The sequence below is a fragment of the Pogoniulus pusillus genome, chromosome 11 (assembly GCF_015220805.1).
Source record: "Pogoniulus pusillus isolate bPogPus1 chromosome 11, bPogPus1.pri, whole genome shotgun sequence".
NCBI lineage: Eukaryota > Metazoa > Chordata > Aves > Piciformes > Lybiidae > Pogoniulus > Pogoniulus pusillus.
The window spans coordinates 26,292,232-26,312,047 of NC_087274.1; the positions used below are offsets into that span (position 1 = coordinate 26,292,232).

Consider the following 19,816-nt stretch of genomic DNA (forward strand, 5'->3'; position numbering starts at 1 on the left):
GCATGCTATGGCATAAGGCCCCAGCTCAGTCTGCTGCACAGCTGTGTTCATGGCTGAGTGACTGAGGCTACTCCAGGTGGGAGATGCACCAGAGTGCAGCCTGCACAGGTTGCATGAGCAATGTCCTTTAGGGTGATTTCATGGCCAGGCACCCTTAGGGTATATTGTCCTGGTGTTCCACCCAAGGGACCCTTAGCACCCTATTAAGTAGTCCCAGAGCATCAGGGGCTTCACCAAGGTGTCACTGGTGTAAGGCATCACAGGTTTACCAATGCTGCTTCAGTGATGGCTGGGGAATTCCTGCCCCATCTGCAGTACAGGCAGACAGGATCCCCCTTTATGTTACCTGTATGCCAAGGGGAAAGGCTGAGAAACAGAAGATGAAGTCTGATGGACTTTTGTGCCCCATCCTGGAGAACACTCAGGGAACCTGTATGTGCAGTAAATGTACAGATCCACTGGTAAATGGGAGCTGAGAGTAACAGAACATTCAGGGACCTGAGCTCACAAGCTCCCAGAAGACTTCACAAAGCTGAGGCTTCCAGAGGCTTGTCACTTGGCCCAAATGTGTGCAGCAACTCACAGGAGCTGTGAGAAGCACATCCCTGACACAGAGAGCTAGATCCTGACACAGAGAGCTAGATCCTGAGGCTTAGCTTCAAACTAGAAGGTGCACAAACGTTTTTAACAGAACGGCCTTGCATTTGTTTTATTAAGATGGGTGCTCTTCCACCTTTTGTTCTCCTGGAGAATAAACAAGCAGACAAAACACCTTTCAGGTCCTCAGCAGTCAGCCAGCAGAGGAAACCTCGCTCCAGCAGTTAAGGTTAACAGCTGTAACACCCTGATTAATGAACCTAATAATGCAAGTGCCAGACTGCCTTCACTATGGATGTCCATACCAAGAGCCAAACATAAGTTATGCCATGCAGTAACTTATTTTCACAACTGCTCATCCATAAGATGAGCATCTTTATTGATGATCTGGATGAGGGGATTGAGTCCAATATCAGTAAGTTTGTAGATGACACCAAGCTAGGAGCAGGTGTTGATGTGCTGGAGGGTAGGTGAGCCCTGCAGAGGGACCTAGACAGGCTGGATGGGTGGGCAGAGGCCAATGGCATGAGATTTAACAAGGCCAAGTGCAAGGTTCTACACTTTGGCCACAACAACCCCAAGCAGGGCTACAGGCTGGGGACAGAGTGGTTGGAGAGCAGCCAGGCAGAGAGGGACCTGGGGGTACTGGTAGAGAGGAGCTGAACAGGAGGCAGCAGTGTCCATGTGGCCAAGAGAGCCAATGGCATCCTGGCCTGGATCAGGAACAGTGTGGCCAGTAGGAAGAGGGAGGTTATTCTTCCCCTGTACTCAGCACTGGTCAGGCCACACCTTGAGTGCTGTGTCCAGTTCTGGGCTCCTCAATTCAAGAGAGATGCTGAGATACTGGAACATGTCCAGAGAAGGGCAACAAAGCTGGTGAGGGGCCTGGAACACAGCCCTGTGAGGAGAGGCTGAGGGAGCTGGGGGTGTGCAGCCTGGAGAAGAGGAGGCTCAGGGGTGACCTCATTGCCATCTGCAACTACCCGAAGGGAGGCTGCAGCCAGGTGGGGTTGGTCTCTTCTGCCAGGCAACCAGCAACAGAACAAGGGGACACAGTCTCAAGCTGTGCCAGGGGAGGTCTAGGCTGGATGTTAGGAGGAAGTTGTTGGCAGAGAGAGTGATTTGCATTGGAATGGGCTGCCCGGGGAGGTGGTGGAGTCACCGTCCCTGGAGGTGTTCAAGAAAAGCCTGGATGGGAAACTTAGTGCCATAGTCTAGGGCTGGGTGCTAGGTTGGACTGGCTGATCTTGGAGGTCTCTTCCAACCTGGTTCATTCTATGATTCTAAGATCTTGTATCTGTTTCTGCAGCTGTGTTCCTCAAATCAGTTTGGAATCATAGAATCCCAGTATGGTTTGGATTGAAAGGGATCTTTAAGATCATCTAGTTCCAACCCTCTGCCATGGGCAGGGAGATGCAAACTGTTAGTTTTCATTTTCAGTGATGCAAATCATTAATTTAAAGTGTGAAGTCAAGCCTATGTGCTTTAAGTGTGAGAAATGATAAATCATTGATTGATAAAACCATTAGTTTTGCATTTTTGGTCATGCAAATCATTAATTTTATGTGTGAACTCAAGTCTGGATGTTTTAAGTGAGAGAAACGTTTAATTATTGGTTGATCATTAATTAGCCCAAACAAGGCTGAAGAAGTGTGAACTGTGTGAGCTAAGCTCATAGCAAGAGTTTAGAACATGAAGGGATGCTCCATGCACTAGATGGACTTTCACAGATTGCATCAGGTTGGAAGGGACCTTCAGAGCCATCTTGTCCTTACAATCAGCAGCAACATCTCCAAGTAGATCAAGTTGCCCAGGGCCACATCAAGTCCAATCTTAAATGTCTGCAGGGACAGGGCCTCAACCCTGGGCAAGCTGTTCTTTGAGGTTGTTGTTAGAGAAGACAAGCACAGATGCCTTTCAGTTGCCACTGGGCAGGGTTGTCCAGACAATATCTGTTCTCATGGCTGTAACCAAAAGGTGGCAGCATGTTGTCTGCTTTCCATCCATCCTAGCTCTGAGCTCCTAAATAACCTTCCTGGCTCAGTTTGTCGGAATGCCAGCAAGTCCAGAACAATCATGCTGACTAAGGAATGCTGCTGAGAACTTCTGTGATATCAACTGTTTATCACCTTGAAATAGAAACAGGGACAGATGCAGGAGTGGCCATTTTATTCCTTTGTTTCAATGACAGCCTGAATGACTTCTGGAAGTGTGAAGAAAGGTTACATTTCATAGAGGGGACACCTAGCTGGATGAAGAGATCAAAAGCACCCTCAGTGAGTTTGCAGGTGATACCAAGTTGGGTGGGAGTATTGACCTGCTTGAGGGTAGGAAAGCTCTGCAGAGGGACCTGGCCAGGCCTGTATGAGGTTCAACAAGGCCAAGTGCTGGGTCTGCCACAACAACCCCATGAACACTTCAGGCTTGGGGCAGAGTGGCTGCCCAGGTGAGAGAGACCAGCCAGGGAAGTGATTGTGCCTCCATGCTCAGCACTGGTGAGGCCACACCTTCAGGGTTCAGTTTTGGGGCAGTCATTACAGGATGGACATTAAGGTGCTGGAGGAGGTCCAGACAAGGGCAAAGAGGCTGTTGAAAGGTCTGGAGAGCAGGTCTGGTGAGGAGCAGCTGAGGGAACTGAGGGTGTTTAGTCTGGAGAAGAGGAGGTTGAGAGGAGACCTCCCTGACAGGAGGTTGGAGTGAGGCGGGGGTTGCTTTTTCTCTCCCTAGTTTTAAGTGATAGGATGAGATAGCCTCAAGTTGCCCAAGGGGAGGTTTAGGTTGGATATTAGGAAACCTTACTTCACTCTAAGGGTTGTTGAGACCTGGAACATGCTGCCCAGGGCAGTGGTTTTGAGTCACTATACTCTGGAGGTATTTAAAAGCCATGTAGAGGTGGTGCTGAGGGTTGTGATTTAAGCACTGGTCTTGGTGGAGTTAGAGTATGGTTTGGCTTGATTATCTTAAAGGTCTTTTCCAACCAAAACAGTTCAGTGATTGCTGTGGAGCTTAACACTTTTATTAACAGCAATGATTGCAAAAAGCCTGAGCCAATAGCACCTGGCAGTTGTTGCTGCTTAGGTACTTTGGTAAGTAGACAAGAGCCCAGTGGGCATTCAGTGGAGCAGCCCGGTAGGGCAGATACTTTGTGCAGTGCAGAGACCGAGGTGAAAAGGACATGAATGCACCAGATGAATTTTGCTGCCTGAGTGCATCAGTTCAGAGCCTTCTGGAAGGATGCCCAGGAACACCCATTTCCCACTTTGGCTGGTAAAGAGAAGTATTTCTGTTCAGAGCTTGAAGGATAAAGGATTGAGAGCACTTCAGTATGTTCTCTCCCTCCCTTGGTGTCCGTGTGGCTGGGAAATTGTCTTGACTAGTAAATCTCAGGCCTGTATAGACTGTATAGACATTCAGCAGGGGTTCTGTTCTGAAGTGGCATCTCTCTTCTTCTATCCCTTCCCTTCAAAGCATCTGCAGCTCACAGCTCCACTTAAAGCTGACACGACTGCATGTCAGATGGAAATGCCAACATAGTCTGGGCTGCCATGAACAGTGCCCAAACATCTCCTCAGGGCTTGCTTTCTGCTGGTGCAACAAAGGTGTTTTTAAAACATTTGCATGGCCAGATGAAGCTGGGCCATTAACACAAGGGGTTTTTTTACCTTGATAATCATCAGTTTGCTCTTGCTTTTGGGAACCAGCTACTCAAGCCAGATTTAAACCATATAGCTCAAATGAGGCATTCACAATGTGCTGCTTCTTGTTTACAGAGCAGCTTTACTGCACACTACAGAATCACTTCCTCCCACAGGATGCCATGATGACAGTATCTGAATTATTTAGCCATGAGGAAGAAATTCTTCCCTGGGAGGGTGATGAAGCACTGGAGCAGGTTGCACAGAAAAGCTATGGATACTCTAAGACTGTTCAAAGGCAGGTTGGATGGGGGCTTGAGTGAGCTGCTCCAGTGGAAGGTGTCCCTGCAGGGGACACCTGGCAGAGGGTTAGAACTGGATGGTCTTGAAGAGTCCTTCCAACATTCTGTAATATTCTTTTCTGTACCTTTATACCCTCCCCACTATCTCCAGTGGCATTTACAATTTAACACTGGTTAGAAGATGGAAAAGTCAGAATTCACTGGTTCAGAAGCAGCCCACACTACAGTATCCAGTCGCTTTTGCACCCGGGTAAAAAGTGCTAGCACAAAGAGCACAGCCTGCAGCAGCTTAAATGGCTGATATCAAGATAAAAGGTGACTCATGGCATAATCAATCTTCAAAGCCCATTTTAACACAAAAGGTGGCAGTTGAATTCTCAGTTAACTTCTATGTTTGGCAAGAGGCAGTTTTCAAATCTAGCTTGGAAGGAATGAATTTCCAAGTACAGCATTCTACAGCATGAAAATGGGATTGCTCAGCAGAGGGCTTGCTGTTGCTCTTCAAGATACTTTTACACTTAGAGCTAGGCCTGGTCCATAAAACTCCTCATTTTGTTGGTTGCTGTTAGCTAATGGGAAGCTGCAGGCTTTTTTAATCATCTAATGACTCCTGCCTGGGCTTAATTACAGCCTTTAAACAGATCCATCTGATGCTTTCTCCAATAAATTTACTAGTTGAGTGAGTACAAACAGTCCAACTAATAAAATAATTGATAGTCAACCAGGAAATGTATTTTCCTTTCTCAGAGTGTTTAAATTTCAGCATATGCTTTTATTTCTTCATTTTCCCAGCAAGCCTGGAGTTTGGAGACCAGCAGCTTTGCAGGTCTAAGTGATAACAATGAGAGGCACTCCTGAGGTTCAGGATTAAGAGGGCTACACACTGCTGCTCTGGAAGTGCTTGATTTTGCTCTCCTCAAAAAGGAGGAGTGTATTCCTGCAGAAACCTGGCTGGAACCACAGTCCTGTCTAACTCACAGAGGGATGCTGAAAGATTTGACCTCAGTTTATCATCTCATCCAAAAAACAGTAAGTTGTTCTGACAGTGCAGGGCTCCCTAAGAGCTGTGTGGAGATGTCAGACTTGGACATGAGCCCAGTCTTAGTGCTGCACTGAAATTCCAGACTTTTGAGGCTTGGAATGATTTCAGATGAGCCCTGCTCTGACAGACAGGGACTGCAGGAAATTGGAGGCACCCACAAGGAAATTATTCCTGAAATTCTTGGTGAGGAGAGTGGAAGGTGGAAAAACTACATTTGCTTGCTGCTACCAAGACAGACAAGGCCTGTTCAGGGAACAAAGGAAAGCCTGGCTTCTTAAGCTGGTCACTCTGACACTTCCCAAGAGCTTTACATTGGAAGGAAAAGAATAAGAGGCTTGCCTCATGAATAGCTCATATATCAGAGTGGGACAACGTGATCAGCTGCAGCTAGTTTGACATTATTATTCACCACATATGCCTGACGACCTCAATCAACACTTCAGCCTCGTGGTGCTGTGCCAACAAGTGCAAACACACCCTTGCCCTCAGGCTATCCCAGCCTGGGATTAAATTGGGATGACAAGGTGGGGCTCGGCAGAGGTGTGAGATGCTGGGCTGAAGAGTACATTTCCATAGCAGCAGCCACAGCCAGCTTCCTTCCCAGGCTCTACCAGGCAGCAGAGCTTGGCAGCGTTTGTGGCAGAGGTAAAGCTTAAAAGAGGATTTGATGGGAAGACAAGATGGTACCTTGTGGGGAGATTTTTACATGGATTTAGAGGGCAGGCTGTGAGGAAGCATAAAAGTGTCTGCAGGAGAAGTGACAGAATCTGTTCTCTTTATTGAGGAGAGTATTAAATTTAAGAGCTAAAGAGAGACCAAGCAGTGAGGAAGCTTAGATGTAAAGCCTTGAGCTTTTCTCATAGCACCCCCTGAAATATTTATAGTATCAGAAAGTGCTACCAAAATGAAACACTGGAATTTCAGAAACAGGACTTTGATGCTTGGTAGCTGGTGGGGATCTTGGGGGAAAAAAAAATTCGTTGTGTTGGACTTCATTGTAAAAAGAAACCATAAATTCTCTCTGCTTACCTCAGCAATGCTCTCCCAGAGCATCTGGGGAGTCAGGATGTCCTAGCTCTCACTCGAATGTCACTTTTCATGCTCAGCCTGAGGTGCCCCATAGCCACTGCTGCACCAGTGAATTGATAGCCTGTTGTACCAGTTCTGGTCTGTGCTTCCAGTTTTGGGGTCCCTGGGGTCAACATCTGTGCCACACATGCTTTGTGCATGAGGGAGCTAGGAGAAAGAAGAACTTCATTTGGTTTGTAATATTCTGGTGAGGATGTGATCCTGTGATGTGCCCCAATGCTCTTGAGAGTTGCTCCCGCTCTGCACTTCCATGAGCTGAGCATGACATTTGTTCTTGCTCTGTTAATCTTAGGTTTAAAAAGGAGATAGTTTTGAAGCAGAAAGACAAAGATTATAAACTAAAAAAAAAAAAGAAATCCTAGAATGGAGCCTTTACCCCCTTTGTGGGGTCTTCTCCTTGGTGAACTGGTATTTCCCAGTTGAGAAAAGATTAGCTTCAGTGAAAAGAAAGCTGATGTTTACAGAATGAGGAGAAGTGAATCAAAATGAAATGTGGTTAAAATGCTTTAAAAGGAAGCTGTTTCTTGTAGGACAAGCAGATTTGGGACATACCAGTGGTTGGTATGAGATGCTTGGAACAAGAAATTTGCCAGCTGAGAATGGCTGGAGACTTTGAAGTTGTATTTGATGAAGTCAGGGGAATGAATCAATGCTAATACCCAAGCTACTAGGGCTGGCTGCTTGGTGTTACTGTTGTGACAGAGAAAGGAGAGGCTTTAGGTACACATTTGCTGGGAATCCTCAAGAGCATAGGTTAATAAAAGTAATATGTATAGTATATACCCAGAGCTACATGTGTTATATTTATGTTACTTATCAGGAAGAGAAACCAAGGTATGAGATCAGCTGGCTGAAAATGATCATGAGTAAAGTTCTGCATCTGTAGTTTGGGTATAGGCAGATACTTAATGAGACCAATTCCTGTGTGGTTGTCTCTGCAAGAAATGCTGCATCTTGTTTGCCCCAAAGAAAAGACTCTAAAAACTATTTTCCCCTTCTTTCTATTTCTGTGATGTTTAAGGGTGGCAGTGCTATAATTAAGCTTCTCTTGACTCTGCTCATGGGTGCTGCAACTCCATACAGCAGCATAGTAAGGATCATGGAATTACAGAATGGTTTCAGTTGGAAGAGACCTTCAAGGTCATCTAGCTCCAACTGCTCTGCCATGGGCAGGAACACTTCCTGCTACATCAGCTTGTTCAAGGTCCCATCCAACCTGCCTTTGAATCCTGCCAGGCTTGGAGCCTCCACTGCTTCTCTGGACATCCTATTCCAGTACCTCACTGCCCTTCTGGGGAAGAATTTCTTGCTCATGTCTCCTCTTAACCCAGCCTCTTCCAGATTGAAGCCATTACTCCTCATCCTGTCACTCCATGCCTTTGTAAAAAAATCCCTCTTCGGCTTGTGGTAGCTCCCTGTGGCTTTGGTCTGTAACAGTGCTGTGTGTAGGCTAAATAGATAGGAAAAAGCCCTGCCCTTGAAAGGTTCTCTTGAGTTGCACTCAGCCCAAGCACTGCCAGTGATGTTCTGGAGCTTGTGGGGCACTTAAAGGGTGCAGGCTAGAAAACAGGGGTGCAAATGAAGCTTACTATGAGTTCAGACTCAGGTTCCCACTCGGAGTTCAAGTGTCTGCACCCCTACAGCTCTTCCTGGCAGCCCTGAGGTTGAGATCACAGAAACAGGCAGGAAAGCAGGCAGGGGTGGGTATGATCCCTGTACCTTGGAACCATTGAGATGGCAGGCTGTGGGCTGAGTCCTGGCCTTTGGTGTGTCCTGCAGTCCCTGAGTGCAATTCCATGTTTTTTTCCTGGTTCCCCATAAAGCAGGTGTAATTTGTCATGGTCATTTTCAGGTGCTAGGGAAGCAAGTTGCTTGCATCAGGCACCACATCCAGCTGAGCAGACATCAGGGAAACCTTTCAGCAGTCTTCAAGGGAGATGAATCAAACATCCCAGCTTTACATATCTTGTCCAGAGCAGGTAGGTCAGAGAGATCGTTCCCCAGCCCTGGAAGAGGCAGCCTGTGCCTCTTTAAATCTGTGCTGCGTGCTGCAGTGCTCTGCATTGTTGCCATGGCAGAAATCTCCCCATAGTAATAACCTCTTTCAGAGAAGGTTAAAAAGAGACAGTGCACATGCTCAGAAATGCTGCACTTGTTCTGGGAGCAGTTTGCAGCGGCCATTTCAAAGAGACCATCACAAAGACCAGGCAGAGATCAGGTACTGGTATTTTTTTCCTTTGCTAGGAGGGGTGACTTTTCTCTTTCACAGAAGTCGATGCACTGCTCTGTCTCTATTCTCAGGTGCACTGCAGAGAGAGACCACCCTGGCATGGTTACTCCTCACAGAATGCAGATTCCCAGGGACTGAGGGCAGTAGTTAGAGGAGGTCTGAGGTGGGAGCAGTTGCTTTGTGCAGGGGCTCACATCCGAGGCTGAACTGGCACTGGGGAGGGTGATGGGTGAGGTGCCCTGAAAAAGTTTATCAGCAAATCTGCTTTGTTTTGTTGAGCCTTTGCAGCACTCGGAGTTAGCTGTGAGAATAACCCCTGCTCTGCTGACCAGGAGGCTCCTGCCCTGGATGCTTTTTAAGGAGCCTCCTGGTGTTACCCTCATTTACTGTTACTTGGAGACACTCTGCTGCATCCTGCTGCAAAGCTGTGTGTCTGGTGGCACTTGCTTTGATTGCAGATCACCACGAAGTACAACAGAAATCCCAAGCTGCTTGGTCTGATTTTAATCTCTTTATTTTATGGATTGTGGAAATCAGCAGAAGAATCACATCAGGTCATTTGTAAATAGGAGGAGGAATAGGAAACACCATTCTGAGCTTGTAGGAATTACATGACCAGGTCTTTATTTTTGTTTTGATGTGGGCCCACATGTGGCTGTGACTCTACATATGTGTGTGTGTGTCTTGCTTCTGAACCCTCCCCTATTCCTGTGCTTAGGTTGGGATGCAGGTTAATGGGCTGAGTGTAATGCTGCTCCTGTCCTGCAGGAATTGCACATGCTGCAAGTGCTTGTGCAGAACCTGCAGCTTCAGATTAGCTGTGTCTGAAACCATGTGTTGCAGATATCAAAGAGCAAGCCTGTTCTCTTCTGTGTTTGTGGCAAGATGGGAAAAACCTTTGTTTTCCTGCCTCCCTCTCTTGCCCTTCAAACACAAGCTGTAGTGGGCAATGCTGTACAATTGCATTTGGTATATAGAATGGCTTAGGTTGGAAGGGACCTTAGAGATCATCTACTTCATGCAGATTTGATGTTCTTATGCAACATCCTTTGCTTAGTGTGCACCAACTTAAAAATCAGAAAGAGACAGATCATTGTCCTATGTTTCCAGGTTTAACTAAAGAGAATTTTTGTGTGGCTTTTATTGTGCTGCTACAACTTAACCTTACATGTTAATGTCCAGGGCTGAACTAAAGACCACCCTAGCATTCTGCCAGCAATCTCGAGGCTTGGATTGAAGTCTCTAATAGACAGTTGCAGCTTGAGCCAGTCCAAGTTCCCTGTGATCCAAACAGTTTATCTGTTGGATCAGGAAGGTGTTTCATTTGAAATTTGTGTGCTTACCAAAACATTGATTGTACCCCTCAGTGTGAAGGGAGTTATTGCTGGACCAGGCTGTTCTCACCTTCAGGGCTGTGATGTTCAAGAACAAATGGATGGCTGGTTTGAAGCCCAGATTAGGAGGGGAAACGAGGTCTAAGAGTTTCATTTACCATAAGAAGTTCTAGATATGCATTTGTGAAAGTTTAACAGCAATCTTTTCCTTCAGCTATTTCATGAAGGAGTAAGTTTATGTGACCAGTGTAGTGTGTGGTTACCTTCAGTTATTACCCTTCTGAATAGATGGTGCATCACAAAAGAAAGCCAGAGGGTGAAACCCTCATTTCCAGGTTTTGGTCTATTTGGCCATCTCTGTAACCCTTGCAGTTTTGATCTCAAAGTCTAGCAGTGGAGTAGCTGCTCAGATTCATGGACTAGCCTAGGGCTGCAGTTTTGGTCTCAAAGTCTAGCAGTGGAGTAGCTGCTCAGATTCATGGACTAGCCTAGGGCTGCAGTTTTGGTCTCAAAGTCTAGCAGTGGAGTAGCTGCTCAGATTCATGGACTAGCCTAGGGCTGCAGTTTTGATCTCAAAGTCTAGCAGTGGAGTAGCTGCTCAGATTCATGGACTAGCCTAGGGCTGCAGTTTTGATCTCAAAGTCTAGCAGTGGAGTAGCTGCTCAGATTCATGGACTAGCCTAGGGCTGCAGTTTTGATCTCAAAGTCTAGCAGTGGAGTAGCTGCTCAGATTCATGGACTAGTCCAGGGCTGCAGTTTTGGTCTCAAAGTCTAGCAGTGGAGTAGCTGCTCAGATTCATGGACTAGTCCAGGGCTGTGTCATTACAAAAAAGACTGGAGTTGCAGAGCAGGCAGAGTTGCTGGCATCCTGGTGTGCAAGTGAAACCAATAACTGTCTAGGGAGTTTCCAGTCTTCTCCTTCACGACTTAAGGGCATTCTCTCCCTGCTGGGTCTTATGTGCACTGCTGGAAAAGTGCAGAGAATTTTTGTCCGTGCTCTGCGTTTTTGTCTTTCAATGAAAGACTGCCAATGCCTCAGTCAGCAGGAGCATGAAGTTCTTTGTAACAACCCCCTTGTATCTGTGATGTTCCTCACTAACTTGTTTATCTCTTGATAAACAGAGAAGCACTCACTCCCAAGATGCTGGTACCCTGCCTGCTGAGAAGAGTGGTCCTCACAGTTCCTTTAGTCCTTGTGGTGGGACTGCTTTTCTTGGAGCCTGTCAGATCTGACCAAGAGGCAGGAACAGCCATACCAGCTGAAAGTATGTATCACCCTCCTGTCCTCTCCTACAGCTTCTACTGTCCTTTCAGTGTTGCAGGACTTCACATACTAAATCTCGTTCAACTAACTCAAGCTATTTCAGACATGTCTTGCTCATGTTTTTCTAAACCCATAGCTTGATAGCCTATGAGTTCTGTTTTTCTCCTGCATCCAAGGCTCTCCACTCTCTTCCCCTTGTTTTCTACCTGTTGCAATCTGCCACTGCTCTGCACCTTTTCTTTTGTCCAGCCCTTTCATTGCATTAGTCCTTTCTGTGCCAGGAATCTCCCTAATTACCTTTCAGAGATGTGACTGAAACGTGGTTGTTTTTTCCAACTGCCACTGATGGTTGATGTCATCTTTCATTCTTGATAACATCCACAGGATCAAAATCAGTAGTTTTTCCTAAAGATATGCACAGTGAAGGTGCCAGGAAAACACGCTTTGTCAACACCTAGCCTTGCAGCCTCCAACCACCTAATTCTCTTCTGCTGGTCTGTTTATGCTACAAACATAAGGAGAGGGCCTGGCACCAAGCTGTCAGTGTGAACCATAAATCTTAGAATCAGTCAGGGTTGAAAGGGCCCACAAAGATCATCTAGTTCCAAACCCCCTGCCATGGGCAGGGACACCCTACCCTAGATCAGGCTGCCCATAGCCTCATCCAGCCTGGTCTTAAACACCTCTAGGGATGGGGGGGGAGGGAAATATTTCTGCTTGTAAATCCTGTGAACAGGTTGTGAATTTAGCCATGGTGTAAATAGAGCTTCAGCTTAGTTCCAAGCCATCTGATCTGGTCTGGTAAATTTCAGTAGTGGGGTGGAGAGAAGTTCCTAATCCACCACACTGGGGCTGTTTAACTTGAAGAAACTTAAACAATGCTGTCCTCTCCTTTTGGCCAGTGCAAATGTGACAACACTAAGGTTGGGTGGTGGTACAACAGTGAGAGAGGAGGCCTTTAGTTCTGCTCAGTGTTTATTTTTAATCTCTTCATCTTTCTTAGCCAGCTAAAGAATTTGACAGGCTCCTCTTCTCCAGCAGGCAGGGTTACTGGATGCTGGTTAGCACACAGATGATGAGCTGGAACTAATCAGTCAAATATCAAGTAGTTGTGAAATAGACTGACAGACACTGCAGGGTTTTCCAGCACCACTCTAGCTTTCAGCCTTTCTTCCACACCACACTTCTAAGAGCAACCTAAAGCTGTGCTCAGAAGTTCCCCAATATGAAGCTGTCAGAGGAAGAGGCACCAAGGAGCAAATAAGAGCATGTGCAGAGCCTGCTGTTTCAAAGGCATTCTGTCATGTCTCTATTGGTTCTGTCTCACTGCTGCTATCTGCCAGGGCACAGCTTTCTGTTAGGTGATGATGATGAAGGCCGAGCAAGCCTTGTGACCTGCAGTCTGGGTACCTAGATAGGGCCTGCTGGCTTCAACACTTCAGTTAGTCCAGCATGCAGCAGCTCTGCTTATCAGCAGTGCCTCCTAATGACAAGGCATCACGTTTATCTGCTGCTTGTTTCACTAGCTGTGGGCATATCTGTCTCCTAGCCAAATGTAGGGGGTAAGTGATCTGTCTGTGATATTGTGGTCAATGTTATTCCCTTAGCCTTCTATTTAGAGCTCTAGTTTGTGAGATTAAGGGACAAGATCTTGCAGGGAACAGGCTCATAGTTTTGGAGGGAATTTTTGAAAGCCTGAATCACAGAATGTTAGGGATGTCTCTAAAAAAAGAAACAATCTGTCAGCACATTCAGAGTGATTAAGAAGCGTTTTGGAAGTATTTATTTCACAGAATGCTGGGGTTTGGAAAGGACCTCTAGAGATCATCCAGTCCAAACCCCCTGCCAGAGCAAGGTCACCTAGGGCAGGTCACACACAAATGCATCCACTCTGAATGTCTCCAGAGATGGAGACTCCACAACCTCTCTGGGCAGTCTGTTTCAGTGCTTCATCACTGAAGATGAGGTTGGTGGGGCAAAATGAAGAACTTCAATTATGGGTGTAGTGCTTTCACACTATGAGCTAAGACAAGAGAACAACAAGGGGAACAGCAGTAAAGGGGGAAAAAGATTTTTAATGCAGATTTGCTGAAGTCATTCTTAAGTCATTGAGAGACTGAGTTCTCTGTGGCTGGTTGGTACTGCACAGTCATCACTTACAATAACCTGGATTGTTCAAGAGTCTCTGCAGCACTGCTCACTCTGTGGACTATTTTCAGCAGCTCTTCCTCGTACTCACTATTTATTCCTTTTACTTACTGCTTGATGAAATGTTTTCATGACTAAATGTTTACTAAATGCTCTACTAAACCCTCTCCTAGGTCGTCCTTGTGTTGACTGCCATGCATTTGAGTTTATGCAGAGGGCTCTGCAGGATTTAAAGAAGACAGCCTATAACCTAGACACACGGGTAAGGAAGCATTCCTTTTCCCTCTGTGTGTTGTTAATAGGGAAGAAAATGCTGTGCATAACAACAGAGAATCACAGAATGCAAGGCATTGGAAGGGACCCCTGAAGATCACTGAGTCCAGTCCTCTGCCAGAGCAGGATCACCTGGGGCAAGTCACACAGGAACATGTCCAGATAGGTTCTGAAAGTCTTCAGAGGTGGAGACTCCACACCCTCTCTGGACAGCCTGCTCCAAGGGAAGAAGTTTCTTCTCATATTTATATGGAACCTCCTATGTTCAAGTTTGTGCCCATTACCCCTTGTCCTGTCACTGAGGACCACTGAGAAGAGTCTGGTCCCATCTTCCTAACAACCACCCCTCCGATATTTGCAAGCATTAATGAGATCCCTGCTTCAGCCTCCTCTCCAGGCTAACCAGCCCCAGCTCTTTCAGCCCTTCCCCACATGAGAGACGTTCCAGTGCCCTCAGCATCTTCATGGGCCTGTGATGGACTCTCTCTGGTAGTTCTTTGTTCTCCTTGAGCTGGGGTGCCCAGACCTGGACCCAGTACACAAGTAGATAAGATGAATAGATTTTGCAGGAGACAGTCAGCTGTCAGACTATCTTCTAAGGTGAGACTGGCCAATTACATTCCATGACTTCATGCAGTCATCTGTGGAATTCTTCTGCCTTGGGGTACCAAGGACACTAGGAAGCTTAGATAAGGGTGGACTGACAGTCCTCAGCCCTTCTCCTGCCCAGTTCCAGCCATTAGCATTGGTGTGCATTCCAAATGCTAAGCACACATGTTTGTTTTTGTGTTAAGGAGAGGAAGGTGAAAGCATCATTTATATTTATTACCCAAAAGGAGAGAAGAGCTCAAACAAAAATCCTGCTAAAATAAAACACTCCCTGCGTGTGCTTTTACCCCTGGGGAGAGGCCAAGGGAGGAAAAGTCACCTCACAGGGATCTTTTTGCATTGCTCTGATTCTATAAGGATGAAAAATACCACAAAGTAAGGCAGCCTAAGGGAAAAAACTTGTCTGGCTTACAGTCAGTGTGGGGAGTTTGCCAAGGTTTGTATCTTCCTTCTGTGAGGGAAGTCGAATCTGTCTCTTGCTACTGCAGCCTACAATCTGTGCCTAGCTGTATCCCAGCTGCTGTCAGATAGTGGTGTCTGAGGGGTGGCTTTTCCCCCACTGCCTGTGTGTCCTTTAGCGGAAGGCCTCTGTCTTCAGTCCTGCACACATCTGGCATCAGAAGGCTCTCACAACTTCTTTTGCTTTTCTGATCTCTGGCCAAGGTTGTTCACTGTTCAAAGCCTGTGGTCTGACATCTCTGGAAAATTGGTTTGAGATAACTCGAAGCAAGGCCCATGAGCACCTCCTCTGTGGGGACAGAGGGAAACAGTTAGGGCTGTTCAGCCTGGACAAGAAATGGTTCCAGGGAAACCTTAAAGAAGCCTTCCAGTACCTGAAATGGGCTACAGGAGAACTGGGAAGGGACTTTATACAAGGACTTGTAGTGATAGGATGAGAGGGAATGGATTGAAGCTGGAAGAGGGGAGATTTAGACTGGAGATCAGAAAGAAATCCTTTCCAGTGAGGGTGGTGACACACTGGAAGAGGCTGCCCAGCAAGGTCGAGGATGCCCTCTCCCTGGAGGTGTTCAAGGCCAGGTTGCATGAGGCCTTGAGCAAGCTGGGCTAGTGGGAGATGCCCCTGCCCATGGGAGAGGGGTTGGCAGGAGATGATCTTGAAGGTCTCTTCCAACCCAAACCATTCTAGGATTCTGTGATGCTTAGAGGAAAACAGAGGTGCAGGAATGAAGATGCTTTGCATTGTGACATATTGCAGCAAACAAACAAGCATTCCAACAGAACCAGCTTGGTGGGCAGCACATTTACTGTTAAACAAAATCTGTTCAATAATTACAGGTCAAATCACCTCTTCATGAAGAAATCTCCTTAATGAATACATCTGCTGAGCACTGTGTTGCAGACCAGACAAGATGTGCAGGTGGTGCTGTGAGGTGGTTCTAGTGCAGCTTTTCTTTCTTATACACATCTTTTGAACTTTGCACCAGGATTTCTAAATCTTGATTCAAAAAATATCTCAGCCGCTCAAATCTTCTCTTGCTGCCTGCCTTTGACAGTGCCTTTTATCATAGCAGCAAGAATTTGTAGACCAAGAGAAGATTTATCTACAGCTATCCAAAGCAGGGTGCCCAATAAAAGCTCAACACAGCTAAGAATTCTGCCTACGTTGTCCAAAGACAATTCTTGAAACTACAGAATTTCAATTCTTAGTCTTATTATTCAGCTGTGGCCTAGCTTGATGTAAAGTGTGACTTCTGAGACAATTACTTGCAGCCACAGACATATTTTACACTTGACTGTTTCAGTCTGTTTTGCTGCTTAGTGAGACAAATGTTTCAGCCCCTGAAAATACAATTCTCTTTGTTAATAGTCCCACTGGAGACACTAATTTCCTTGAAAAACTCACTTTTGTTTGCAGGCAAGATTTTGAGGGGATGACTAAGCACTCCTAAAGTGTCTTGGAGGGGGAGGGATTCCCAAAAGCTTAGAGAGGAAATTGCCATTTAATTCCTCCTGCAGATCTCACCTTGCACTTCTGCAGGGCGGAAGCCATAGAGTTTTGTTGCACAGCTCGAGAGTTTTCACACTTCATTTGGCCCCGTGTTGATCTACCTGATGTCTCACAGTGCAAACTGACTCTAGCATGGGTCACATACCTTTGGTGGGGGCCATAAGGCTGTATCTGGTTTGGGTTAGAAGGGATCTTAAGGAGCATCTAAGTACAAACCTCTGCCACGTGCAGGGACACTTCTGACTGGGCCAGGCTGCTCCATCCAGCTTGCCCATTTTATTCTTTATTGCTTTCTACACTGCCAGTGGTTGTTTGGAATGTTAAAGCACATTAATGTGCCTATGAGGGTACCAACAGAAGCTTGAGGGTATTGTTAAAGATCTATAAGATGGTAAGCAGCTCTGGGGCTTAACTCCAAAGCTGTTGGCATTCTGTCAACCTCCCTTATTCAGACCAATACAAATGTCAAGGAGATGGTTAGATAGTGGTGATTGAGCATCCTTTAGGTGATTAGCAAAGTCTGATCGGATCTTTCCAGTTTTGCAGTGTGCCTGAAACAATCAAAACTGGCACCTGATTTAATACAGAGCCCCAGGGCTGTGCCTAGTGGTTTGTCATCTGGGAGAAAACATCCTGACCAGCTGATAGCTTTTCCTGCGTTGGGAAAGCAGGTGGTAAGCAGGATGCTTCAGCCCAGCTCTGCTGTAAGTGCCTTTAGCTGCTGTGGGTGAATGGATAACACAGCTTTAAGAGCACAGCTTTAAACATGTGGCAATCCCACCTCATTCAAAACCCACAAGGCAGGCAGATGAAGGATGGATTTCACTGGTGTTGAGAGCTGATAGCCTTCATAATTCATAGATGCATAGAATGGTTTGGGTTGGAAGGGACCTTCAGATCACCTCCTGCCAACCCCTCTCCTATGGGCAGGGGCCTTCCACTAGAACAGGCTGCTCAAGGCCTCATGCAACCTGGCCTTGAATACCTAGGGAGGGGGCATCCTCAACCTTGCTGGGCAGCCTCTTCCAGTGTGTCACCACCCTCACTGGAAAGAATTTCTTCCTCGTCTCCAGTCTAAATTTCCCCTCTTCCAGCTTCAGTCCATTGCCCCTCATCCTGTCACTACAAGCCCTGGTAAAAAGTCCCTCTCTGGCTCTCCTGTATCCCCCTTCAGATACTGGAAGACTTCTTTAAAGTCTCCCTGGAACCTTCTTTTCTCCAGGCTGAACAGCCCCAACTCTCTGCCCCCATAGGGGAGGCTTTCCAGATGATCAGAGGATCATTTTTGTGGCCAAACCTTTGAATGAAAGTAAAATGGATTTTTCTTTGGCACCTAATCAGTTTTACAATGTTGACCTTTTACCTCTTGCTATTGCTTTTGCTCTCCCCCTCTTGCAGACAGAAACTCTGCTTCTTCAGGTGGAAAAGAGAAACCTCTGTGACTGTGTCACTGCAAATCTGCTGAACTGAATCCTGGAGGCCACCTGAGGAGCATCACTGCTGAGTGGTTTTCCAAGTGCAGCTGTATGAAATACAGCCTTATGGAGTTCACGTGGCAAGCATGTATGCCCTGATGTCCTGAGGGAACTGGGGGGCTGTGTCTTATGTATTTGTCTGTTGTGGTTTGGATTTTTTTAAGACTTCCCTTTTTTCACACCCACTGGGTTGACAGGAAGAGCTCAGGTCAGTGAAGCTGTCGCTTGTTGGGGAAACGTTTGCCTGCTTTGATTTTCAGACCAGAGTCAGCCAGGTGGAACCCTCGAGGCCAGCAGTGCTCTGGAGATACCTGCAGCTGGTTCTTGTCTCTAATATGAACATATCTCTGTAGCAACTCACACAGTTACACTGAGTCAGGGGACTGTGCTCTCTGTAGGCTTTGCCTGTCTATTAAAGATTATGGAAGTCCTTTCTGTCTGTTGTTTGCCCTGTGACCACCTTCAACCACACTGCAGTTGTCCCAGCTGTAGAGAGGTACATCAGGAGTTGGGTGCTTCTGACATTTAATGTCAAATTCAGAGCAACTTCTGTGCTCATTTAGGCAAACAATACTGACAACATCTGTCCTTTGGGGGGGCCTCTGCAGTGAGCCTGGTGAAATCTAGCAGTGTCCTTTCCACAAATCCCAGCAGACTTTATGTTGCAGTGAGGTTGGGGTTAGGTCTGTTCTCCCTACTCAAACTTCTCAGCTGTGGAACAGGGTAGAGTATCTTAGAACAAAGTAGTAGAGGATAAGGGGGTTGGTCTCTTCTCCCTAGTATCAGGTGATGAAAGGAGAGGATATGGCATGAAATTGTTCCAGGGGAGGATTAGGTTGGAGAATAGGGAAAAAAAATTCTTTGCTGCAAGAGGGGTCAGGGACTGAACAGGCTGCCCAGGGAGGTGATGGAATCACCATCCCTGGAAGGGTTCAAGAAGCCTGTGAACGTGGCACTTGGAGACATGGTTTAATGGTCTTGGTGGTCTTAGGTCAGTGGTTGGACAGGAGGGTCTTAGAAGACTTTTCCAACCCAAACAGCTCTGTCATTCTATGATGCTAGCTTTAGTGAAGATCTTGACCACAACCTAAAAGGTTGACCAAGGTTTACTCTGAAACTTTGCGGTTTCATACAGGGGAAGAGACACAAACTTTGGGACCAAACCCAAAGTTAGCTGCGTTAATGAACACTTCTAGCCAAGGCTTTCCCTGGAGGCCATCTTTAGCACTAAGCTGGCTTTCAAAGCTCTCTGGGCATTGTGGGTTATTTCTCTTCCCCAGTCAAAGAGCAGAACTTCAAATTGATACAGAGAGTTTGTTGTGTAAGCAGCTCTTGCGTTCATCCTGGACTATATATATCCCACAGTAAAGCCTCCAATGTGTGCAAGGTGTCTGGTTTCAGCCAGCAGCACTGAGTGTGGCTGATGCACAGGTCATGCTGGCACTGAAGTGGGGGCTGCACAATGTTTGAATGATCTTTGAGAGCAGGTATATTGCACATCTCAAGTAGGCTTTGGTTTATATACTATGGAAAATCAAACCATATCTGGCTTTCAACCACATAAGGTTGAACCATGTCCTAGAAGTCAACAGCTTCTCTAAACCAAAATGAGATCTCACCACCTCCCCTTTCTGTATCCACAGACAGGCTGTGCCACAAAATAATGTGCCCAGATCCCAACACTTCAAACAAAACAAACAACAGGTTCTTCCTGAACATCAGCTGCTCTCAAAACATGTGGATCCAGAAGGATTTTTACACAGAGTTCTCTAGCAAGTGACAAATGACCTGCTAAGATCTTCCCAGGCAGGGATAAGTCTGGCAGCAGCAGGGCAAACAGCTCAGCTTC

At 46.5% G+C, this 19,816-nt stretch overlaps 1 protein-coding gene across 1 annotated transcript; it reads left to right on the forward strand.

Moving 5' to 3' along the window:
• Positions 1–6,070: 6,070 nt before the first annotated feature.
• On the forward strand, positions 6,071–18,398 carry LOC135179578 (NELL2-interacting cell ontogeny regulator 1-like). Its single transcript, XM_064151563.1, has 6 exons — positions 6,071–6,221; positions 8,518–8,644; positions 8,774–8,883; positions 11,352–11,494; positions 13,815–13,903; positions 17,891–18,398. Exons 2-6 carry the CDS (start codon positions 8,603–8,605, stop codon positions 17,960–17,962), a joined length of 456 nt encoding a protein of 151 aa, XP_064007633.1. The 5' UTR covers positions 6,071–6,221; positions 8,518–8,602; the 3' UTR covers positions 17,963–18,398.
• The last annotated feature ends 1,418 nt before the right edge of the window (positions 18,399–19,816 follow it).